Source organism: Diadema antillarum, unplaced genomic scaffold (assembly GCF_040938485.1).
Source record: "Diadema antillarum isolate AM-2024a unplaced genomic scaffold, OU_Dant_1.0 seq00000248_RagTag, whole genome shotgun sequence".
In the NCBI taxonomy this organism is placed as follows: domain Eukaryota; kingdom Metazoa; phylum Echinodermata; class Echinoidea; order Diadematoida; family Diadematidae; genus Diadema; species Diadema antillarum.
Genome location: NW_027271292.1, coordinates 2,369,490 through 2,393,985, shown reverse-complemented (window position 1 = coordinate 2,393,985; position 24,496 = coordinate 2,369,490). Strand labels below are relative to the sequence as shown.

The following is a 24,496-nucleotide window of genomic DNA, read 5'->3' as shown; positions in this document are numbered from 1 at the left end:
AACATATATTTTTATTCCTTATTTCTTTTTCTTTTTTTAACATGTTGGAGAATTTATTCTACTCCAGTCAAAGAAATATAGTGAACGAGCCTAACATGTCTGCGCCCTTAGGCCCCTGAACGCCCGCCCTGAACTCCTCAAGACAAGGTGAAATGCAGCTCTACAAAGATGCCACGCGGTTGATATACAGGTTGAAAGAACGATCGAGTCTAATCAAGTATCATCAAACATGGATTCGTCACAAAAGTAGTAGGTACAGTGACACTCTCAATCTGCCCAGCACATCATTCGAACTGTGGGGAGCTGGAAAACGTGAACAGGCGGTTCAAACAGTAAGATGATAGTCCCATATATTTACTTCAGCGTTATTTCCAATGTGCAATTGATTAGCCCGACCAGACGCTGTGCGGACGACTTCTGTACAGCGACAAGGCTGTGTGTATATAGTTAATGTGCAATGCAATGAGGAGGTGACACGTGTAGGGGTCTAGTAAAACCTACTAGATCTAGATCTAGTTAAGATATAAACTTTAGTGTAATTACTAGATCGATTCTAACTGAAATTGCTTTCAAACATGTTCATGCAATTGAATAAAGGGATTGTAATCTGTATAGAGTAAATATCCCAGTTCGCGGCCAGGCACTGGTTCGCGGCAATTACAGCATTAGCGCTGAAACAGCGACACACTCTATACATGTATACCACACATTCACTAACACACTGCTTATCTACAAAAATCAACTGATGACATGGGCAAAATCTCCAACCAAAGTGAAATATTCTCACTTAAATGCCAACATCTCGCATCCAAAACTTCATTTTCAGTACTTCTTAATATCACAGTTAAGGAACAAGAGGTCTAAGAAACTGGATTTTTTTGTTTAAATTTTGTTTGATTTTGAATAAATGTCCTCACATAGAAATAGAACTTTCGCAAGCCGATGTGGGCCACCATTTTTTTCCGTAAGTGGATGTTACGATCAAAAAAATTCAAAAAACCTGAGAAAGACAACAGTAACACCGCCACAACTGCAATCCCTGTTTGTGTTCAGTGCACGCATGCCAGCCCTTTTCATGTGCTTTCGTAATGGGACTTGGCGCTTATGCAACATTCGCAAGCCAAATGAAGGCATTCAGCAGAAGATCGTGGAGCACGCGCTTATCGCATAGGAATTGTACATCAGGCCGTGAACCAAGCTATCACTGTCACGAACCGGCAGACGCTGTACCGGGTCGCGGCCGTGGTCTTTTTTTATTATCACGATGGACATTGGTCTTGCGATGGTGACAATAACTTGAATTGCTAAGTGAGCAACCTGTATGATATAACCTGGATTAAAGCAATTTGCAAGTTTACTTTTCAGAGTGGAAAAACCCTTTAATATGCGGCCGCAAACCGGGACACCTAATCTAGTATTGGATGAGATGAGAATTGGGCTTTTAACTTTTTGTGAGATACTGGTACCAAGAAACCACTTATGTCCAGTATGAAATAGTACAGAGCATACCATTTTTAGAGGAATTCAAAGTTTGTTAGATGAAAATCGGTTTTGGAATTGCTGAGACATCCGAAAACAAAGTAAAACAAAGCAATCCTAATGAAAGGTGGGTCCCGCTTTTTATTAGGAATGCTCTTTTTTCTTTTTTCTTTTTTGATATCTCGGCCATTTTAAAACCGATTTACATCAAATGAACGTTAAATCCCTCTTGGAATTACATGCTCTTTCATATTTCATGAGATGTTTCTCATTATCTCACCAAAAATATTAGAAACCTGAAGTTAGGTCTCAACCAAATCTATATGCTCCCTTTATATAATGAATTTTCATGCAACTTCTAGCTCATCAGACAGAGATCTAGATCTATACAACTTCTGGTTGCTGCTGGTTGGTTCTATAACTTGTTTGGTTGTCTCGCAGTATTTTTATTTATGGTGACATTGGTGACATCTGTTTCAACAGTTCAAGCCTGCTTGTTCTGGTGCTGGTGAATTCCTTTTTCATTATCACTGATTATTGTACCATACACATTCTGGTCAACAGTCTATGTCTTTTGCTAATGAGAATACTAATTTAGTTATTATTGTTTTGAAACTAAAGTTTCCACTTCCATTCTGAATTGTCAGGATTCTGTCCCATTATACATGTAGCAGTGTTGCAGTGTTCCTGTCTGTCTGAGTTGCAATTAAGCATTTCATTGCCTCTATAAATGAATGATTAAATGTGACCCTGCACCACAAAACAAACAAAAAGTCTTTAGACATGAATTTTTAGTTAAGACCATATTCTGAAAGTTCAGACTTTAAGCTTTGAAATGATGTATAACTCAAATCATATGGACTGTCCAAACCTATCTAAATACTGGAAAGAAAGCACAAACTCAGGAAAAGTGTGAACTGAGAAAAGAGGCTCTGAAGTACAGTGTCTATTCAAGCACTTGCAACTTTGTAGTCTTTACCAAACTGTGCTTGCTGTGTGATGAATGGGACAAAAAACAGGAAGTAAACCACGCGAGTAACAACAACAAAGGGATTATCAGATTAAAGTGAAATTAAGCATACCTCATTAACACATTCTGTCCATAATTAATTCCAACTTTCAAAGCAGTAACACTATCCTTTCAAAAGTTATTAGATTTGAAAGTGAAGAGTGTGTACAAGGTTTTTCAGAAATGAAAAAGGGACTCTAAAGACACACCTAATCACACTATTCTACCAAAAATGTTCAAGATAAACTGTTAAAATACACACTTTCCCGCCCGTTTAATGACCCCAAATTTTAGCATAATGTAAAAGAAGACTTGCTCTTTCAGAAACTATGAAAAAGTCAAGATCGGCCAGGTTGACCCATTTCACTTATTTTCAGTCCTCACGCAAAATCAGTGTGTGCAACTTTTTGTTTGTTTTGTGATGCATGGTCACAAATGTACCATTTTTATTCATATAGGGGTATTATATAGTATGCAGGCTCCAAAGTACTTTATTATTTTATACATTATTTGCCATTAATAACCCTTTTCTCTTTTTGTGAAATTGTGGAAGTGTTGAGTGACCTCTAGTTGATGTGATCTACTCTGTATCATTTTACTTATTATAGAAAACCATGGTAAATATTAGCAGTGAGGGCAAACAGTAGATTTTTTTTTAAAAATTGTAAATAGTACTTCTGAGTTCCAGAGAAAACCATTTTCATATGTGTCTAAATTTTTAGCTCAATCCCTTTCCCATCACCACCCCATTCTGCAGGCCTGTAAATTTGATGACTTGTACTCATGGCAGAGGAATGAATCGAAAGAAGATCAGTTTGTCCTGCATGATGGGCCACCCTATGCCAATGGAGACCCACATGTTGGGCATGCCCTCAACAAGGTAAGAACTACATTTGTATATAAATTGGATTCTCAAACTTCTCTAATTAGGTAAAATATGGGTGTTTCATAGCTTCTCTAAGTTTCAGGCATCAGTAGATTTTGAATGACATGATGAAGAAGTCTTACCTACTGTGAGGGGCATGACTGGTTTTATAGGCCCCAGGGGATCATTTTACGAGACTGACACCCACAAGTCATAATGCCCACGAGTCACACAGCTCACAAGTCATACAGCCCATGAGTTCGACACTAAGCAAACAAGGCCCACGAGACCAACACATTAAGCCCCGTGTTGTACATGTATCTTCTGAACTTGTGAGCTGTTTTTACCTAGTGTCGAACTCATGGGCTTTATTTGCCAAGTGTAGAACTAATGGGCTGTCTGACTCGTGAGCTGTATGACTCATGGACCTGTTTGCAATGTCGAACTCGTGGACTGTATTACTCATGGATGTCAGTCTCGTGGGATGACCTCTCATTTTCAGATGTAAACCTGTTGTATGATCCCTGCGAGCACATGAAATCATGCATGACTCAATCTATATAAAAGCAGTCAATATCATTTTTCGTTCAACTGTGATGATTTAGCATCATCTTAAGGTTGTTGAAATGTTTAAAAGTAATTGATAGTGCTACTGATTTCAGAATTCTTACATACAAATCAATAAGATGTGAAGCCAGGATATGGAATTAGGGATTATTACCTCAACACTGTTATCTGCTTCTGTAGATACTGAAGGACATCATCAACCGCTACAAGCTGATGCAAGGCTACAAGGTGCACTACGTGCCAGGATGGGACTGCCACGGCCTGCCCATAGAGCTCAAAGCACTGACTGAGTCGCAGGAAGACTTTCGCAAGCTATCGCCTCAGGATATAAGATGTAGAGGTGATTGGATGACTTGAAGCCTTGGAGTGGGTTATTGCAGAAATTAGTGAATGAGTGGATTAATGAATAAGGAAAGAAAGAGGTGAATGAATGAATGAATGAGTGAATGAAGAAATGAATGAATGAATGAATGAATGAATGAATGAATGAATGAATGAATGAATGAATGAATGAATGAATGAATGAATGAATGAATGAATGAATGAATGAATGAATGAATGAATGAATGAATGAATGAATGAATGAATGAATGAATGAATGAATGAATGAATGAATGAATGAATGAATGAATGAATGAATGAATGAATGAATGAATGAATGAATGGATAAGGTGGATGGATGAATACTGTATCTTCCAAAGGACAACATAGTATTAGTAACATACCAAAACATAGTTTGTCAATATCATAAACACCTAGTGTTTCAGTGGTTCACAGTGAAAACCTAGAATTGCTTTTCAGTTTTTAATCTTTTGTCATGCCTGTGTAACGGAAGCGAGACATAGCCATCACTTCTCTGTCTTTGTTGTTGTTTTTGTCATCAACAATTTGGTGTACTCTCTATAACCTTCCACAGCTTTGAGCTATGACCTCCAAATGCACACCACCTGATTCAAAATCTGAAAATGCCATTCAAGTTCAAATGTGGGTGAAATCTGACAATGGTCAAAAGGTCAATGAACTTTCCCTGATAAGCACTGAACTCTCAATTTTGTGATGTACTCTCAGTAACTTTTGATGGGTTCGAGCTATGACCACGAAACTCACAACACAAGTAGGACACCTAAAGATGCGGGTTATGTACGAAAATCGGTGAAGTTCGACAAGTTCAATGGTCAAATGGTCAATGAATTGGGTTGATAAGCACTGTACACATAGTATGATGGTGTACTTAATAACTTTCCACAGTGTTGAGCTATGACCACAAAATTCACACCACGGGTACGTCACATAAAGTTGCGAATCAAGTTTGAATATTAGTGAATTCTGGCATGTTCAAAGGTCAATGAACTTTATCTGATAAACACTCTATGCATAGCATTTTTATATACTCTCAATAACTTTCCACAGCTTTGAGCTACAACCACTAAATTCACACCATAGGTCCATCACCTATAGATGCCAGTCAAGTTGGAATATTACTGAATTTGGGAAAGGTCGATGAACTTACATTGAAAAACAATCTAATCAATAACTATGATAATCCTTTATGTAGGCAATGAGACATCACTTGACATTTGCCTTGTTTTTGTTTTTGTTTTCTTCTAGGGGGGAAGTTGCAGTGGGATATTGAAGCCATTGCTAAACAAACATTTCGTTTCAAATTCAACATGCTTTCACTTTTCTAGTATGATGAAAGAGCACTTGACTAACCACTTTCAGAAAGCAGGGGGAATGATTATTGCTCTTAACATATGTCAGTATCAAGTTGATGGAATGTGTAAATTTCATGAAAAATGAAATCTTATGGAATTCCTTTTATATTTCTTTATATTGATGTCCACACATGACATCATAACCTCTAGTAGTCTCCTCATCCAGTGGTTTCAACACCAAAACTTTAAAAATTCATAACTTTTGCATCGATTGTCCAATTTTCCTCAAACTTTCACCGATGTGTTCTACTAATGTTGCTGCTTTCACTCAATCTACATTTCTCTTTGGGTTTTAATTTTCTTTAGCTTGTGTCTTCAGAATATCTCCAAACCACTGTTCAGTGATTAGAGAGATCAGCAACAAGGCTATTTCCATCAGCTGCATCACATTGCTTTTGTGAAATCACAGAGTTTTCTTTTTACATTATTACTTCAAAGAACATCATATACCTTTGTGTTATTGTTGCATCACAAAGAGAAGTTAAGAAAAGTACCTTAGCATTTTGACATGCCAAAGAGTCAAATGTGAAAAACAGTGATATCAGAAATATGATAACATACTTTCTGCCAATGTGCTATTAATGATTGTTTTATTCACTTCAGCCAGAGAATTTGCCAAGAAGGCCATCAAGACACAGATGCGTGCTTTCAAGAGATGGGGAGTCATGGCAGATTGGTGAGAATTTGGATGTTAACATTTGTACTTTCAAAGAAACACCTCTTCTACAGATGAAATGATTTTTCCTATCGTACTGTTTAGATGTGATATGTTAAAACACACATAATTTCATTTTGAAATATGTACCATCCACACCTGCCTTAGTGGTCACCTGTCTATAGTGGTCACCTGTCGTATACGGATACTACCCCCCCCCCCCCTCCCCTTACATAGTAGCCTCCTGTCCACTGTGCAGTGGCCACCAGTTTTTTCTCCTTCTTGATTAATTATGTGTGTGTCTGTGTGTGTGTGTCTGTGTGTATGTGTGTGTGTGTGTTCCTAACACAGGTTCTACAAATCTCTAACAATGCATTTACATCAACACTGATTGTAAAAAATATTTCTTTTGTGTTTTCCTAGGAGCAATTGCTACTACACCTTTGATAGAGAATTTGAAGCAATGCAACTTGAACTCTTTCATGACATGTATCGTAAGGTGAGTATTACATCCGGATATCTTAAAAAAAAAAAAAAAGAATAGTAATATCAACGCTAATGAGTGTGATGGCAGGGGCGAATCCAGGAATTCTGTAAAGAGGGGGCGCCTTTACAAAATTATAGGAGGGGCGAACGCAGTCCCTCCCCTTTTTTTCTTTTTATTTCTTTTGTTTTTACAAACCAAAAAATAAAGGGGGGCACCCCCTGGATCCGCTACTCGATGGTAAAGTTAATTATGATGGTAAAGTTAATTATGATGATAACTGTCATAATATCGCTGACCACAGACATACATGTACAAATTTTGACATCACAAACCTTAAATTTTTTTTTCCCCCAAATCAGGAAAATTAATAGCATCTTGTTCTTTTATTTCTATGTTGTGTGTATGCAAAGTTTTAAGTCCACTTGACTAATGATGTAAAATAAAGAAAAAGAGGAAGAGAAAAACAAACAAACATTTTATGTAACCGGCCACCTGCTAAAAATAGAATGGCATATGCTGGAGAAAAGGATAATTGAACTTTATATCTTTTCTGTCAGTTTTCATCAGGTTCCCTTGATTCTGGGTCACATAGTCCCCGGAGGATTACCTCTTTGCTATCAAAAGTAAACTTCTCTTATCTTCTAACCAGCTATGGGTTGTCTGTGATCGGCTGATAAAGACAAATAAGCTAGCTATGATTGATTATTGATTACAATTGATTGTCGTCGTATGGAACTCGGTGACAATTTGTGGAGTGTTACAACCTTAAAAGCATAATTTACTATTTGCAGATGAAAAAAAAACCCAGCTTTAGTCCTTCAAAATAGTTCTATAATGTGAGTTAGGAATAGAAACAACCAATGTAAAAAGTTGAATCTGTATAATCGATGTTAAATATACAAAATGTGAACAATACTTGAAGTAAAATGTTTCTAGTCTAAACCGTCTACAGTTATGGTTTATTGAGAAAAATAATGATATCTCCTTGTATTTTAGGCTTTGTTGCAAAATTGTTACATGGTACGATGTTTTGTGATACAACTGACCTACACATATGCATTAAATGTGATATCTCAAACATTATTTAAAACACTGCTACCAATGGTAAACAGTACCTTTAATCTATTAATTCTCCTGTTGAAGATATTTCAATTTTGTGATACAAAGTGAAATGTGCATGTCCTTGTAGACCCAGCAGTGGGATAGTCGTGGTTGATCCTGCATGAGTTATAATCAAGCATGTCTCTCTTACAGTAGACATACTACATATTTGATGCGCTATTATTCTCTCCATTTTGTTGTCTAGGGTTACATCTACAGAGATTTGAAGCCAGTCAACTGGTCACCATCTTCCAGGTTTGTGTCCATACACTCTGTTACCCTCATTCTGATTGGCCTGTTCCCACATGATGGCCAGTATTTTATTGTTTTTAGCATTCTCTACCCAAAATTTGCTGTTTACCAGTAATTTATACCTGGGGTTGTTTTGTGTCTCTGAAAAAAATTTGTCAATGTTTGTTGTGTTTTACGTGTGAAACCTGTTGGAAACAGTGTGGTACCCCAAAGCACAGTAAAAGACCATGACAACAAGCAACAAACAACTTAGCACCCAAAACAATTAACAACAATAAAGCCAATCGGGAAACTAAACCACAATTTGTGCGACCTTCTAGATTAAAAGGTGATTAAAGTGGATCAAATGTTTTACCGTAGGACCATGTGCTGTAGACCTTAAAAGAACTGTTTGGATGAAAGAAGATAGTTGAGTAGAAATTCAAGGGGAAGGGCATATTCTTTTACTGCAAGATTAATTCAGAGCAGAATTGTTCATTGTAAGGGTGGGGGGGAGGAGAATACTCTAGCAAAAATCTAACAACCTGGTATATTAGTTTTACTTAGAGTTAACTTTCCAGAAAAAAACAAAAGCAAAAACTCCTTTCTCAACGACTTTCAACTCGCCTATCTTTTTTCATCTCACACAGTCCTTTTATTGACCACACTTGTGGTATTTGAAACATAAAAAAAGCAGCAACCCTGTTTTACTCACTTCAGTGACCATCATTCACGTGCATTTATTGTAGTGTGTGCTGGGACTCTAGGTTGTTTGGACTCTGCTCATAATAAACTCTGGTGTAAAGGTATGCATTTGTGCCCTTGAATAATGGGACACAAATATGCCTCTCTTTTTTTTTTGAGCACCCTGTTTACAGGACGTCTGTGCTTCTGCTGTGCCTGTTTGGGTTTTGTGCAATGCATGAGCGTTATTTTAAGAGTACAGTAATTGTGTTTGGCTACATTGAATGTAAGCACTTGCTGATTATGGTAGAAATGAATGTAAAAAATTGCAAAGTAGAACATGTTTGTACATATCTGTTTCAGTTGATGTGCTCAATATGAGAAAGCATTGCATTACAATTCGACCTCAATTATCTGGCCTCCTTATATCCGGAAATCTCTATCATCTGGATGCGTTCACGCAGTGAAGGACTTTTTTTTCATCCAAACATTGAGAAAAAACAGTGACTTTAAACTCAATTAAAATTTCTACAAAACTCACACGATTTACCTACTACAATATTCCTGACAGAACTAACATAAATTCACACACATTATCATCGTAAAAGTAAGCAGTCATGATCTATAAATTCACCATAAGAATATGAATGGAAAACTTGTCAGTAAGTCACGGCGTTGTCGAGGCCATATCGCGATCAGTCATTGAGAAAGCTAACAGAAAAATTAGGAGTGCAGACACAACACACAGCATTGTCACATCATAAACCTTGCCAGTGCATGTGCAGGCTAGCATAGATTACACCACCATTGCAGGGTACACTACCTGCCTAGCTGCCAGTGCACTGGGACGGCAGCTTGGACGGCAGCTATATACATTAACATTGTGTCTCCCATATTTGGCCAATTCGCTTATCCGGATGAGCGCTGGTCCCGACATGGCCGGATAATTGAGGTCAAACTGTGATTCAGAAATTTACTTGATGTGAAGACTTTGAAAACATGGTCATGATACTCATGTGAAAATGAGTTTGAGCTTATGCACTGAAGAAGTCATGAAAGATTGTTCTTATAATACCAAGTTGTGTAATTCATTAGCCACTTTGAATTTCGATAATATGGAACCCTTGAATAGATTTGACATCTTGCTACAGTCTCTTTCGACATGGACCATCACTACCTTGATAAGAATTTTTTACAACAAATACAAAATATTTGGTGAAAATCTGTGGTGTAACCTAATATTTGAAAACAAACTTTGCATAGTGTCGATTCTAGCATTTAAGGATTATCTGTCAATGGTTTCTTCAAATTTTGTTCTCATTTAATATTCCTGTTCGTTTTGTTTCAGTTTTATGCTTTAAGTCCACATTGGCTGGTATGGCTTGTTCATACTGTGATGGAGACTGTGTATTGCTCATGATTATTTTCTTCTTTCTGTAATTTTACCTCTTTTACTGTGAGTATCTGTATCTGATTAAAGTGATACATGTAGACAGAAAGTCACAATATAAGTCTTGATTGTCTGTTTATGTCTAGAACTGCTTTGGCAGAGGCTGAATTGGAGTACAACCCTCATCATATCTCACCATCTATCTATGTCAAGTTCCCCATCCAGACACCATCACACCAGCTGGCTGAGGTGATCGGTAAGATACATCTCAAGTAGGCCAGTGAGCATCATGCTGCATTCGCTGAAATGTAGCCCAAGAGAAGGGCAAATTGTTAACATGCCGTGTTATGTAGTCTAATCTATTAATATTATTGGCTTCACCCAAGCCAAGCTTTGTATGATACATATGTATCTATTATTCAAGATAAGCTTTTTCCACAATGTGCCCAAGTACTTGAGTAATAATAATGATAGTAATTGTGAGTAATATTGTAGTGTGTAATATTTACTAATTAGTTTTCTATGTGCTTTACATGCAAGTTGTGCCCAAGTCGTAGAAATGTATAACAGTGCAGTAATTAGTATGTTGCATTTGTGAAAAGAGCTAAGCCTTAAGAACAGGGTTGAATATGACAAATGAATGTATTTTGGATATTTATGTAGATAGGGAGTTCTAGAGAATAGAGGCAGATGCTGAGAAGGCACTATTGCCATATGTTTTGGTTTTGACAGATTGCATTGACAGGAAGTTTAGCGATTGTAGACTATTTCAATGAAAAGTAGAAAGACTAAAAAAGAAGACCACAGTATTCCTAACAAACAGACTGGCCAGCCACTGTCTCAGAATCCTTTCTTCACATCGCCCTCTTGATTTTGCAGGCAAGAAGGATGATGTCTCAGTCGTGATCTGGACGACGACCCCGTGGACCATTCCATCCAATCAGGCAGTCTGTTTCATGCCGTCAAGGGACTACTGTCTGTTTGAATGTATCGGGTCATCTGATAGGCTGATTGTGGCTGCTGACAGCATAGCAGAGCTGCAAAGAACCTTGGGTCAAGAGTTGAGGGTCATTTCAACATTTCCAGGTAGAGACATTTGGGGAGTGATGCAAGAATTTTTAATGTTGCTCACTTTTAGCCAATGTTTGATTTAGAATTTCTAGCAACTTTCACAGCACACATACACAGACACACAGCATGCATAAACTCACAAATTATGTAGAGCTGTAATAAATGGATGTGTAAAGCTTACCTCACAGTTATATCAAATGCGCCTGAGGACTACATGTCAAAATCACTTTTGTTTTGTGACTATGGGGGGGGGGGGGGGTAGGGGTAATGTCATTAATCATCATATTTTGTGCCATAAAGTTTTGGCTGTAGAAAGTTTGATTTAAGGTAAATCCTGTGACTGTTACTAAAACTTAAGATTTTTTTTTATTTGTAACAGGATCATATTTTATAAATTGTGAATAGTTTGCATATAATAATGCACCTATTCTTGATTTTTTTCTTCAATTTTCTGCCCTGATTGACAAGTGTGCTTCATGGTTGAAACTATCTTTGTCTGTTTGTCCGTTTGTCTTAGGCAAGGGGTGGTATCTACCACCTTCAGAGACAGGGTGATACCTGATTCAACATAGGAAAAAAAAAATCTTTATGTATGTACTTCACAAGGTATGATCTATATTATCACATAATTCTGTAATGCGAGAAGGACTGCCATATACACGTAATGGAGACGTGCATATGTCAGGAAACTTCCTACTTTCTTCTAAGGTCAACTGATGCAAAAATGATCTGATGCGACATAAATCCTCTTATGTAGGTGAAGCACTGAAGGACTGTTCCCTTCTCCATCCCATGGAGTCTCATCGTTGTGTGCCCCTCTTACCAGCAAGCCATGTGAAGATGGGAATGGGCACCGGTCTGGTCCACACAGCCCCAGCCCACGGAGCTGAAGACTACGGGGTGGCCATTCAGCACGGTCTGAGAGTAGTGAGTCTTAGATTCTGGTATCAACCTATGACATGCAAATACAGTACTCATTACATAATCGGGATAGGCCATGAGTAGCAAAAATGACCCCTTTATGCGGGATGCCCAATGTGATGACTGCTGTAGTAGTTGAGTCTTAGATTCCATTTTGACCCTATGACATGTAGGCATCATGTATTTAGGAGGTGATGGGTTTGAATATTGTAGCTCAATGTTATCACTCTGTAAGGTTTTTCATTTCTCAGTATGCTTAGGATACAGGAAAGGCTGTCACTTACCTTTTATCTCTTTTTTTTTTGGGGGGGGGGGGTTAGGAAATGGATTGGTAGGGTAATCAATATGCTTTCAGATAAGCTAAAAGTTCTGGCGGTTTGGATTTTTTAACCTGTTGAAGACGAACTGACTTTGCTATAACATAGTACGTTTCCCGTGGACACCTGTCCGAGTATACTGGAGACTAGTCAAGGGTTAAGTGATGCAGCTGTCCATGGCTGAATTGCATATCTGTCCATTACATGATATGCATGTTGAAAACACATCTCAATTTTCTTCTTTCTCAAAATCTGTAGGATTGCAGAGTTGATGATGAAGGTTTCTACACCAGTGATATCCAGGAAGAACTAAGAGGAAAAAATGTTCTTCATGATGCCAATGATACAGGTAAATCCATGCTTCAATTTCAATCATGGGGGTTAATTCAAATTGCCAAGAGTAATTTGATGATGATGATGATATTTATGATGTTGATGCTGATGATGGTGATGTTGATGATGATGAGGATATTACGATGTTGATGCTGATGATGGTGATGTTGATGATGATGGTGATGACAGTGATGAAAATGGTGGTGATGATGATGATAATGATGTTAATGTTGATGGTGATGTTGATGGTGGTGATGGTGATGATGGCCATGATAGTGATTATGTGTGTAATGATGGTGGTGATGATGGTTATGGCGATGATAACAGTGATGTAGATGATGGTGATGATGATGGTGATGTTGACCGTGATGTAGATGTTGGTGATGATGATAGTGATGATGTTGATGATGATGTTGATGCTGCTTCTGCTGCTGCTGCTGATGATGATGATGATAGTGAGTACAAGACTTGGATGGATGAGAGACATGAATTGTGTGCCTTCATCAAGCACTAGAAAAAGAAGGAAATTAGGACTACTGTACATGAAGAGGTGTTTGTGGGATCATGCTCCAGTCTCTTTGTAGCTTATCTTAAAATGGCATTGTATATGCCTTATAGAATGAACAATGAAATTAACTATTGGAAATATCAAAAGTTATCACTTTTTTCCTTCTCTTTATCCCTCAGTAATTGGCATCCTGGAATCCACCAATCATTTGCTGCACAAGGAGGACTATGAACACAGCTACCCTTACGACTGGCGGACCAAGAAACCAGTCATCGTCAGGGCCAGTAAACAATGGTTTATTGATACCTCAGCACTCAGAGATGCTGCGTCTGTAAGCTGCTTCAGTTTGTCCATCAGTTATCCTAAATTAAAAAGAATATTAAAAAATCATTTGCCGTCACAGACAGAACTGTTTGACTGCCAAATATCTTGTTTAGAATAATATTTATTTCTATTTGTTTGTTTGTTTGTTTGTTTGTATATGTGGTTTGCACATCTCTACTACATATTGATGTAGTATGACAGCTTTGTCATTTATAATCAGTTTAGCTTCTTTTGTAGCCAATGATATCACCATAATACATTGTGATGAGGTTACTGCGACATGGGTGTTTGACTGACAAAGATGAAAAGGCATTCATAAGTCATTTGGTCAATATCCTTGATATGTATCGGCACAAGTTCAGAAAATTATTAACCCGTTGAGGACAGATTGATTTTGCTACAACACGCATTTCTCATTGACACCTACCCAAGCATTCTCGGGACTCGTATTCAACTGGATAAAATGTATGCTTCTGACCTACTACGTAAGCCACATATTGTATACCAATTAGTCAATGATGATAACCCTTTTGTGTTGAGACTTGATATGGCCGTTCTGTTCTTCTTTTTTTTTTTAACCTGATACCTTTTGTTACATATGATTAGAGACAATGATAATCTTTGTCATCGCGGTCATGATGCATCAGACTATGACCTGTCAGCATAATTCACTGAGAGGAACAGTGATATTTAGATGACTTTCAGAATATAGCATTTTTAGATCAATGGAACCTGTGAATGTTTAAAACAGGCATTGTACATGGGTCCAGGAGCCACTATCACTACTATTCCGATGTGTGAGTGTTTCTACCAATCTCTTTGATCCAGGCATGTTTGGAAGAGGTGGACATGCGTCCATCCTATGGGAGATCCACTATGAGGCACCAGCTTGCTGCTAGGACCTTTTGGTGTATATCTAGACAGAGGGTCTGGGGTGTGCCCATTCCAGTCTTCTACAACAAGCACACTGATGAACCCATACTGACAGAGTGAGTACAGCTCATATCAATAGAGGGCAGTATACTGTAAAGCCAGAATCTTTCATGAATTGGAAATGACAACCTTTTTCACAGCAGACAAAATTGTGAGTTTACTACATAAACTTGATTACATAGACAAAAACTTTGCCCTAGGTTTTACTTTCATAAATCGCAACTTCTCATGATATCTGTGAAAGTTTTGTGCACATAAAAAATTCAGGTAGTAGGTCTACAGTATATGATGTGTACCTTGTCTCTGTATGGTACTTCAAAAAAATTTTGTTTTAAAGTTTTGTGTCTTTGATGTAATTATCATCCTTAATTATCATCCTTATCAGCAGAGTGATGTAATTATCATCCTTATCAGCAGAGTGACTGCCATCACAACTGTCATTATCATCATCATCATCAACATTGTTATCACCATCACCACTTTCATCATCAAAATTAGTATCATCATTTTTATTGTGTCAATTGCTAGCATCAAATAACAACCAAAGACAGGTTTGGCTACACTGTTTCAATATGATATGACCTAATCACTACAATGATTATGACCATCACGAAAATCACTTTCATCACAATTTTATGTGTTTCAAATCTCTTTGTCAGTGGTCATGCATTGATGATTATATCTCTTGGCTTTAATAGTTGCATCATTGATCTTGATGTGTATGATGGTAGTAGAGTATTGTCAGTACATCAGCAATGTTGATTTGTCGTATGAAATAGTGATTTTTGGTGTAATATTTCATATCATATTATCACTCATCACACTACCAAATATCCACCCTATGCACATCATTTGATGGCCAATCATAATCCTCCTTTTCTGCATATATCACAGTGAATCAGTGAGTCATGTGACCAAGCTGGTGAGGCATCATGGGAGTGACTGTTGGTGGACACTAGAGAAAAGCAAATTGCTTCCACAGAGCATTGTGGAGAAGGTATGTATGGGGTTGATGTTTAAATCTTTTTGTGCTGTGAGTGCTGAATGACACAGAAAACCCCATAATGTTGTACACACTGTCTAAAGTCCCTAGCACAGAAAGGGTGGAGCAGTGTCACATCTAGGCCCTGTTTCATAAAGCTGTTCGTTAAGTTACGAACAACTTACGAGCGACTGGTGATCAGTTCTGATGTGCTATACTTATCAGAATTTCCATAATTCAGCACAAGAACTGATCACCAGTCGCTCGTAAGTTGCTCGTAACTTAACGAACAGCTTTATGAAACACCCCCCTACTCTACAATACTGGTGAACATTAAGATATCAAATCATTTTCCCGACACAAGTGCTTAACACTAACCAAAATTTGCTAGATGCAGCAAAAAAACCAAAAGCAAAAAAAAACAAAAGCACAACAACAAATAGAAGATGCAGAAGAAAGGGTAATCCTCTGTAGTAAATAAAGTGAAAAGTTGTATATTACATGTGTTATATTATTATTATATTTGTTTTTAATTATATGTTTAATTATATTGTATTATATGTGTTTTTAATGTGTTCTCTTTCTGTTTAATCCATGTTTTCCATGTGACTATCAAAATTTTTATACCCAAGATTTGAACCATTTTTTCATCTCTCTTCTGTTCATCTGTACATTAGTGTGGCCTCCGGCTAGAAGACATAGAAGTTGGTCAAGACATCTTGGATATTTGGTTTGACAGTGGCTCCTCCTGGTCACATGTGTTAAGTGGTAGGATTTCTTCTTTTTTTGCAGGGGGGGGGGGAGGAGGGGTTCAACTTATGTTTGTGATTCTATATCTGCAAACCACATTTTATTCTTTTAATGAAAAAATAATGAAGCGTAATAATTCATGGGAGAAAGCAGAATATGTACATTGATTGATGACTGGAGAAACCTTGGTATACTGTGATATCTTGTACATGTATATTGTGCTTAGATTTATTAAAGATGTATAATGTATTACTTTCAGGATACTGCATAATACATTATGCTGGTTTACAGCTGTTAGTCCTTGGAGGTACTGTTCCTTTGAGGTGGTTTACAGTCCTGCTGTCATACACCTGCAGTGATTATGTGAAACATATTTTATGGAATGCTCCACATTTGCCTTGTGTACCAAATGACCAAAGTATGTGGAGGATGTGGAGGAATATTTCATTGTAGGTATACAATGAACAAGGTAAGGAATACTTTTGTTTTGGGTTTGATTATATTGTCATATAGTTATAACTGATAACAAAAGATAGAGTTGATGTTTAGTGGCAGAAAACACATACATGTTTGACACCAAAGGATTTGCCATATCATCCTCAAGTAAAAAATATATTATTTTTTGGCCTTCCTCCATGTGGTGCATAATCTACCAGACTGTGGGAAGCAAGCAGATGTTTACCTGGAAGGCGAGGACCAGTATGGGGCGTGGTTCCAGACCAGTCTTCTCACCAGTGTAGCAGCCAGAGGGACAGCCCCTTACAGGTGGGTGGGGAAGTTGGGCGCACCCCAGTAACCATGAGCTAACTTTATTTGACCAGGTTAACAGAAAAAGACAGTGGAAGATTTTGAGGTATATATGCTTTGACTATCTCTTCTTTTGATGAGATGTTTCTTCTCTATAATGGGTTTGTCCCTTCCAATGAGTGAATATCTGTAGGCATGCATCATGACAGATGATTTGGAATGGTATTTTTCTTTCCTCTAATGTAAATGTGTATCTATAGCTTTTTTTACAAATAGCTCTGTATCTGTAATTTGAAGTAACATTTGTTTCATTTTATGTTGACTTAAAAATAATTGAATGGACAAAATGAATGCTAACATCATCAAACCTTTTTTTTAAAATCTTGTGAACAGAAACAGCAGTGATTCATTTTGTTTTAGACAAAAAAAAAAATCTTCTTGAGAAGCATAAAGCTTTTTATATTAACCTCAAATGAATGGCAGCAATTCAGTATTCATTGTCTTTGCAAAATTAAAGATGAATTTAAGTGACAGCGTTTTTGTTTTGTTTTGTTTTGTTTTGTTTATTGCTCTTGTGTTAATCATGGTTATAACAAATCGCCACATGTTTTGATCTTCCAGGGCAGTGCTGGTCCATGGATTTGCTCTTGATGCCGAAGGACGCAAGATGTCCAAATCTCTGGGCAATGTTGTAGACCCTGACATCATTGTGAGTGGAGGAAAGGTACGACATCTGCTTGGAAATTTATGTTAACACAGGTGAATTCAAAAGATACATACAAGCCGTGGTCACACTGGCAAAAGATCACAAAGTCTTTGCGATCTTTGGTCGTCTGTCCACGCTGGCAGCCAAACTTTGCGATCTCGAAGGTCTCAAAGTTTGAGTCACTGGTGCGTGTGCGCAATAAAGAAGGAAGAGTACGCTGTCTGACTGGTAATGATTGTGACATAACAATGCACACCCGTACATCACAATGACTGTGCACTTCGCAGGCACCGCCCGCAAACAGCTGGTGACCTGGTCACGTGACAAACTTCATGAAAATTCAGTTCCTAGCATTCACGCTGTCAAAAGATTTAGATGATTGGCGGAGGGCTCGGAAACTTACCTAGTTTGAGTGGGAAGTTTTGCAAGAAGTTTTGTGGGAAGTTTGCATTCACACTGGCAAAACTTCAAGATATTTATTCAAAATTGCGATCTTAAACTTCATGATCTTTTGCCAGTGTGACCGCAGCTTGTGTGTAGCCTTTGTTTACCTAGAGTTTGTTATTTTTGAAATCATGATGATAGTTTACATAGTTTGATATTGCTTTTTGTGAGTGGAAGTGAAATGTCTTAATACATGATGTAAAATGTATCCTTTGCAAAGAATTTCTTTAGGATGGGAAGATCATAAGACAAACAGAAGTTTTCTGTTTGCAATTGCTGTTCTCACACACAACATCTAAACTTCAGCTTTAGGAATGTGTATGAATTATTGAGCATGTTCTCTTACAGAAGAAGTAAAACATATCAACCAGAAGGAGAGTTAACATGTAATTTAGAGTCTGTGAGTCTAAGTATTTACACTTTTACACTACATTTATTGGTTGTCACAGATTCATATCAAGCAGTCCTTTCTTCTTGTGCCCATAAAAATGTGTGCATTTCAGTAGCTCATTTTCAAGATAAGATGCCCTAAATGCTTTCCCTGGATATTTCTCCTCTTCAGGACAAGAAAAAAGAACCTGCGTACGGTGCAGACGTTCTGCGATGGCGCATGGCTGATTCGGAATGGTCCAGTCGTATCCACGTCAGCCCAGAGTTATTTGCCATGACCAATCAAACTGTCCTCAAACTCCGCAACACATTCCGCTACTTCCTGGGAAACCTGTATGATTTCGACCCCGGTCTTGAGCTCCGTGATCACGGTGAACTTCGACCCCTTGATTGCTATCTGCTTCATCAGCTGTTCGAGTACGGGGGTCACGTGACCAGGGCCTATGAGGAATATGAGTTCAGTGAGGTAACGAGGATGGCCACAGACCTTGTTCACAACAAGATCTCATCATTCTACCTTGAGACTGTCAAAGATAGGTGAGGATTGAACTGACCTTCTGCAAATATTCTTGTCATGTGTTTTGAAGAAACAGCGGTTGATTCTTTCTTAGAGGCCCTTTACAAATCTGTGGATAAAGTGACAAATATCTCTTTGATTTTCAATCAACTGCTATAATTCAGAATCGGAAAACTGGGTGAGGTGATCATTGTCAAGTTAACATCATAATGTATTATATCATTGCAAGAATATTGCAAAATTGTATCTCCATTTATAAAAATGAAATGCTCTGTGTATTTCCAAGCTTTCTTGATACTCAAATCAATCGGGATGAACAAATTGCTTTTTTTTTTCCTTTTCAGGGATATTTGCTATTTATTACAAGCTTGGAAGTTGGATGAGATTTCCAATATGAATACCTGAGATGTATAAAAGATTTATCAAATGCTAGTTTGCCATATAAAAATTGTAGTTTATACAAGATAGAGGTAGTTTGTTTAAAGAAAAATGTCCAAGTACAATGTTTTTTTTCTATTTATATTAAATTATAACTATTTGCAAGTGGAAAAAAAATGCATTGTCACATCCTTTATTGTAAATATTAAGGTTTTCTCCCTTTGAATATTGCTTTGGAATGACAGAAATGAGTGAAGGTTTGTATTAATATTGCTTTTTTTTTTCAAAGTGCACAAAATTATGACAATGTACATCTATCTTTGAATATTGCTAATAAGTGTACATGTTTTAAGTAATCACTTGATCTCATGTGCAAACCAAAGTGTAGAGATATGTGAGGGTGAAAGAGAACTCTTTCAGTGTTATCCAGAAAGTACATGAGGAATTTTTGAAGTCATTACATGTTGTGTGATAACCTCCTGGTGTTTGGACAGGTTGTACAGTGAGCGAGCAGATAGCGAGGGTAGACGCTCCTGTCAGACTGTGCTGCATCACATGTTAGAGGTCATGGCGAGGTCACTAGCTCCCATAGTCCCTCACTTAGCGGAGGAAGTCTATCTACACTACTCACAACAGCATGGAGGTGAGATGGAGACCTGGAGAGACTTTCACTTGGACGGCCTTTTCCTTTGATTTCTTAACCCGTTGAAGACGAGTCCCGAGTATACTCGGGCAGGTGTCTATGGGAAATGTGTGTTGTAGCAAAATCTGTCCGTCCTCGATGGGTTAACCCGTTTTATAGGACAGGCTGATTTTGCTCCAACACGCATTTCCCATAGACATTTGCCCTAGTATACTCAGGTCTCATCTTCAACACGTTAACACTAATACTGGTACTATACTTTTTTGGTGATAGGGCCTTTTCTGTTATTTCCCCATTTCTTTGGAATAACCTCCTTCTTTATGTTCGTAATGCTGAAAATGTTGATAGGTTCAAGTCATTGTTGAAAACTTATCTGTTTACACAACCTTAATTCTGTTGTTGTTGTTGCTGTCGTTGTATCATAATATGTGCATAATGCTGTATTTTACTTTCATGTCATACTTTTTTTTTTTCCAGAATGATGCGCTTAGAAACATCAGTATTAAGCGCTTTATAAATGTTATTCATTATCATTATAATTACTTTGTTCACTGAATGGCACACATGCTGGAATACTTTCTTTGCTGATTTTAATAGCTTTGGTGTCTAGAAACTAAATTGTCAATGAAATTGTCAGTGAATAGAGCTTATGTAATCCCCAAATCCCTATTGTGTGACTGTGGCCTTCCTGTTGGACTGAGGCACATTGCTACACCTGAGTGGGCTTGCTATCTTTACAATTAGGTCAACTTCTAGATGGATGAGTAAATGCTGATGAAAAGCTTGGCTAAGTAGGCCAAGTACTTGGGAACTTAAAGATTTAATTGCCTCCTGTTGCTAAGCTTTCATGCCATTTCCCCCTTATCATATGCATTTGTTTGTTTGTTTGTTTTTTGTTTGTTTGTTGAGACATTTTGTTATTTGTGTAGGGGTCTATGAAACCACAGTTGTCTATTGAGTAAATTTTGACTACCTAATCTCGCAATATGGCACAATTATTTATTGATTATGATCTACTGGCATGACATTAAAGAAATAAAACCTAGCTATGTGTTCAGTAATGCTCTGTCAGAAATTGATATACTCTATCTAATGATCCCAGACAATCAGGTCTCGCATACTTACAGTATTTTGGTCCTATGTGCATTTCATATTATGTCTGCCTGAGATAAGTGCAATATTCAAAGTGTATACCAAGTTCTTTGTTTTATCATCTCTCCATTTTGTTTGGTATTGTTTGTGTGCCTGTGTGTGTGTTCCAATTTTGATACAGCTGCTATTTCTGCACAATATGATTGTAGTGCTTCACCAGCAGAGGTAGCTGATATGTTGACGTTAAATTTGTTTTCTGTCTTCACTATACTGTACCAGAGACGAGGAGTGTGTTTAAGGAAGGCTGGTTTTTATGTGACCCAGACTGGCATCAGCCAAGACTTGCTCAGCAGTGGGACGCCCTCGCCGTCCTACGGGAGACATTCCACGCTGCCATCCATGCCCCTAAAAGCCGAGAGTATGATGTAACCCTGTGTACTCAAGACCTCCCTCTTCTCAGCCTTTTACAGGTCAGATTTGCAGTTAATAATAATATTATTACCTCCGCCGAGGGAGGAGGTTATGTGCTTTTTGGGGGGCGTTTTTTGGTTGGTTTGTCCGTGTACAAAATGACTCAAAAAGGTTTCAAACGGATTTAGATGAAAATTATAGGAAAGATATAGAGTGACACAAGTAACAGATGATTAAATATTGGTAGTGATCCAGCAATTTTTGTGGATTTTATGAAGGATTGTCAATATTTTGGCAGTAGGGTCAATGAACTTGGGAGTTCAAGCTGCACATTTTTTAGGTTTGTATGTAAGACGCCCTAAAGTGCGTGCTCTAGTTTCTACTCAGGCAAGGGGTATAAAAAGAAACAAATTATGCCACATGTATCATATTTCAGTGAAATGATTTTGTTATATTGGCAGTAATGTAGAGTTCCTGTCTCACACACACCCTAAAGGTGATCTTTGATGTGTCTATTTGTTTATCACAATGTCTGCCTTTGAATTGGAATTACATACTTGGGTTTCTCAGTGATACATCTATGGTTACTGTTTTCTGCTTCATAGAGTCTACAAGAAGATGAGACCAGCTGTGAGTCCAATCTCTGTGAGTTCTTGATGTCTTCATTTACCTCGGTTGCCATGGAAATGCCATCTGAGACCAACAACTCTTCACCTTGCCAGATTGTAGATGCAAATCTTACACTGCCCAGCAAAGGTAACTTTGACTCACTGCTTGATTTTCAGTCTGCTGGTTTCAAGGTTTTCGGAAATGTGCTTGTGAAGATAATTTCAAATCTTGGAAAAAGTTATAAAGCTTCACTGTTGATGTTGATGTGTATATTTTTCTTTAATTGAGAAACCCCCCTCCCCCTTCTCAGAATATCATAATTCCCTTTGCATATAAAATTATCTAAGTAATACTTTGAATACATTGTGTCTTCAATGTTTGAATCATAAATTCCTCCTATTCTGTACTTCGTATCAATTTCCTAGTTACCAACAATTGTGAAAATTATTATCGGGACAAATTATCCCTTTTATTTCCTTGATTGCTGAAGCGATTAAGTAAACGATAATATTTTTGTCTTTTTCTTGCAGAAAACTCCACAGAGCAAGTGTCATGTAGACTTGTGATACAGCCTGCAGCTCACTTCCGATGTGTACGATGTAGGAAGCACACATCACGCGAAGCAAACCAGCTGTGTGTACGCTGCACGGATGCACTATCAGACGGCTGGGAATGAAACTATGCATGCAATATTTGTCCCAGTCTATTGGTAAGGGACAAGTAATGTTATTGACTGATGGAGCATGTGCTATAATAAAGAGATTTTTATCTGTCTTCATGTTTTCATGGCATGTTGATTGGGTGGTCGGTTTAGTGCTATAGCAAGAGGTTATGAACAAGTTTTCATTTGTTTCTAACATGTAGACAGAGTGATTATCTGTAAACGAGGAGTTTGAAAGCAAAAACAGATAAATGCCAGTTTCAGAATTTTGAAAGTGAAGTCATCATCAAGCAGAAAAATCAAATGTTATCAATGATACCACTCTTGTCACACATTGAAATATTTTTGAAGATGTTATTTAAATCATCACATATATTTTGATTACTTTCTTTGTTTTTTGGCACCTTTAATCTCAAATATATCAAGTTGATAAAAATGGGTTATATTGGTTTTTTGCATTCAAACTCATCAAAAAAGTAATGTTTATGAATGATGATGTGTAAGTTCGTTTGGGTACTCCTCTCATTACTGTGCAGTGAACTTAAAGGGTCAAGGGGTCAAGTTATACAAGACACCACACATAAATCATTCTCCCCCATCTGCCATGTGTCAACCCATTACTGCCAATTAGGTAGTTCTCCATAGAGTGAGCACATGGGACACCCGGCTTTGATGAGCTGTGGGTTGATGTCGTGTAACAAATTGACTGACCTGTCGGGTCTATTAGATATGAAAATCAATTCATGTAAGTGCAAGACTTTCTGTACAGTACTGAAAACTGAATTGTCTTTCCCTTTCACTTCATATTTACCTGGTATGTGTTTGAGCAACTCATTGAAGACGAGTCCCGAGTATACTCGGGCAGGTGTCTATGGGAAATGTGTGTTGTAGTAATATCAGCCTGTCCTCAACGGGTTGATGATGATGCTATGCCATGGATGATGGCTTGTGTTAATTCTATATTTTGATTTTGAAATGATATCATTCAACAGTTATGTTGAACAACTAGTGAATACAATGAATTTCATGGTAGGAGAAATGCAAAGTGAATGGTTTATGTCATTGTTGACCTGCATGTCTCTTCGAACTTTGTGGGTCTGTTTGCATCCCTAAACCTGATAACAATTTAGTCCAAAACCAGGGCGTGAAGTCCATTTGCCTCGTCCCTGTCAAGTTTGGAGTGAAGAAGATGGTGCACATAAATCAGACTTGTCCCTAAATTGTGTCATGTGATCACAGGCTACATTAGGTACATTGTGAAGAATGACACAGGGCTATACAGTGAGACCTCATTATAAGGTTTGATATTAAAAAACCCCTGTTATGTCAAGGCGATTTTGTAGGCCCCAAGTGTATATACTTTATTTATTTGTGTTTATACGCTGATATAGTTAGAAACTTGATATTACAAGATGCACATGTAATTGTCGTGGTTTTGGGTTCCTCGTCATAACAAGGTTTGTTTCTATTCAGAACACACAGATCCTGCATTTTACTCTAACCCCTCATTCTTTCTGACAAATCTCCAGGGAACTGTGATAGTGGATTTGAAGTACAAAATGTTAAGATGGGACAT

At 37.6% G+C, this 24,496-nt stretch overlaps 1 protein-coding gene across 1 annotated transcript; it reads left to right on the top strand.

The window, feature by feature from the left end:
* The first annotated feature begins 152 nt into the window (after window positions 1–152).
* LOC139729625 (isoleucine--tRNA ligase, mitochondrial-like) lies at window positions 153–22,935 on the top strand. The gene is made up of 21 exons (XM_071640551.1): window positions 153–332; window positions 3,246–3,368; window positions 4,101–4,260; window positions 6,239–6,311; window positions 6,714–6,789; window positions 8,084–8,133; window positions 10,330–10,439; window positions 11,063–11,269; window positions 12,012–12,181; window positions 12,751–12,841; window positions 13,513–13,664; window positions 14,486–14,646; window positions 15,485–15,587; window positions 16,250–16,340; window positions 16,979–17,087; window positions 17,691–17,793; window positions 18,782–19,146; window positions 19,999–20,147; window positions 21,519–21,709; window positions 22,256–22,406; window positions 22,790–22,935. Exons 1-21 carry the CDS (start codon window positions 153–155, stop codon window positions 22,933–22,935), a joined length of 2,961 nt encoding a protein of 986 aa, XP_071496652.1.
* The last annotated feature ends 1,561 nt before the right edge of the window (window positions 22,936–24,496 follow it).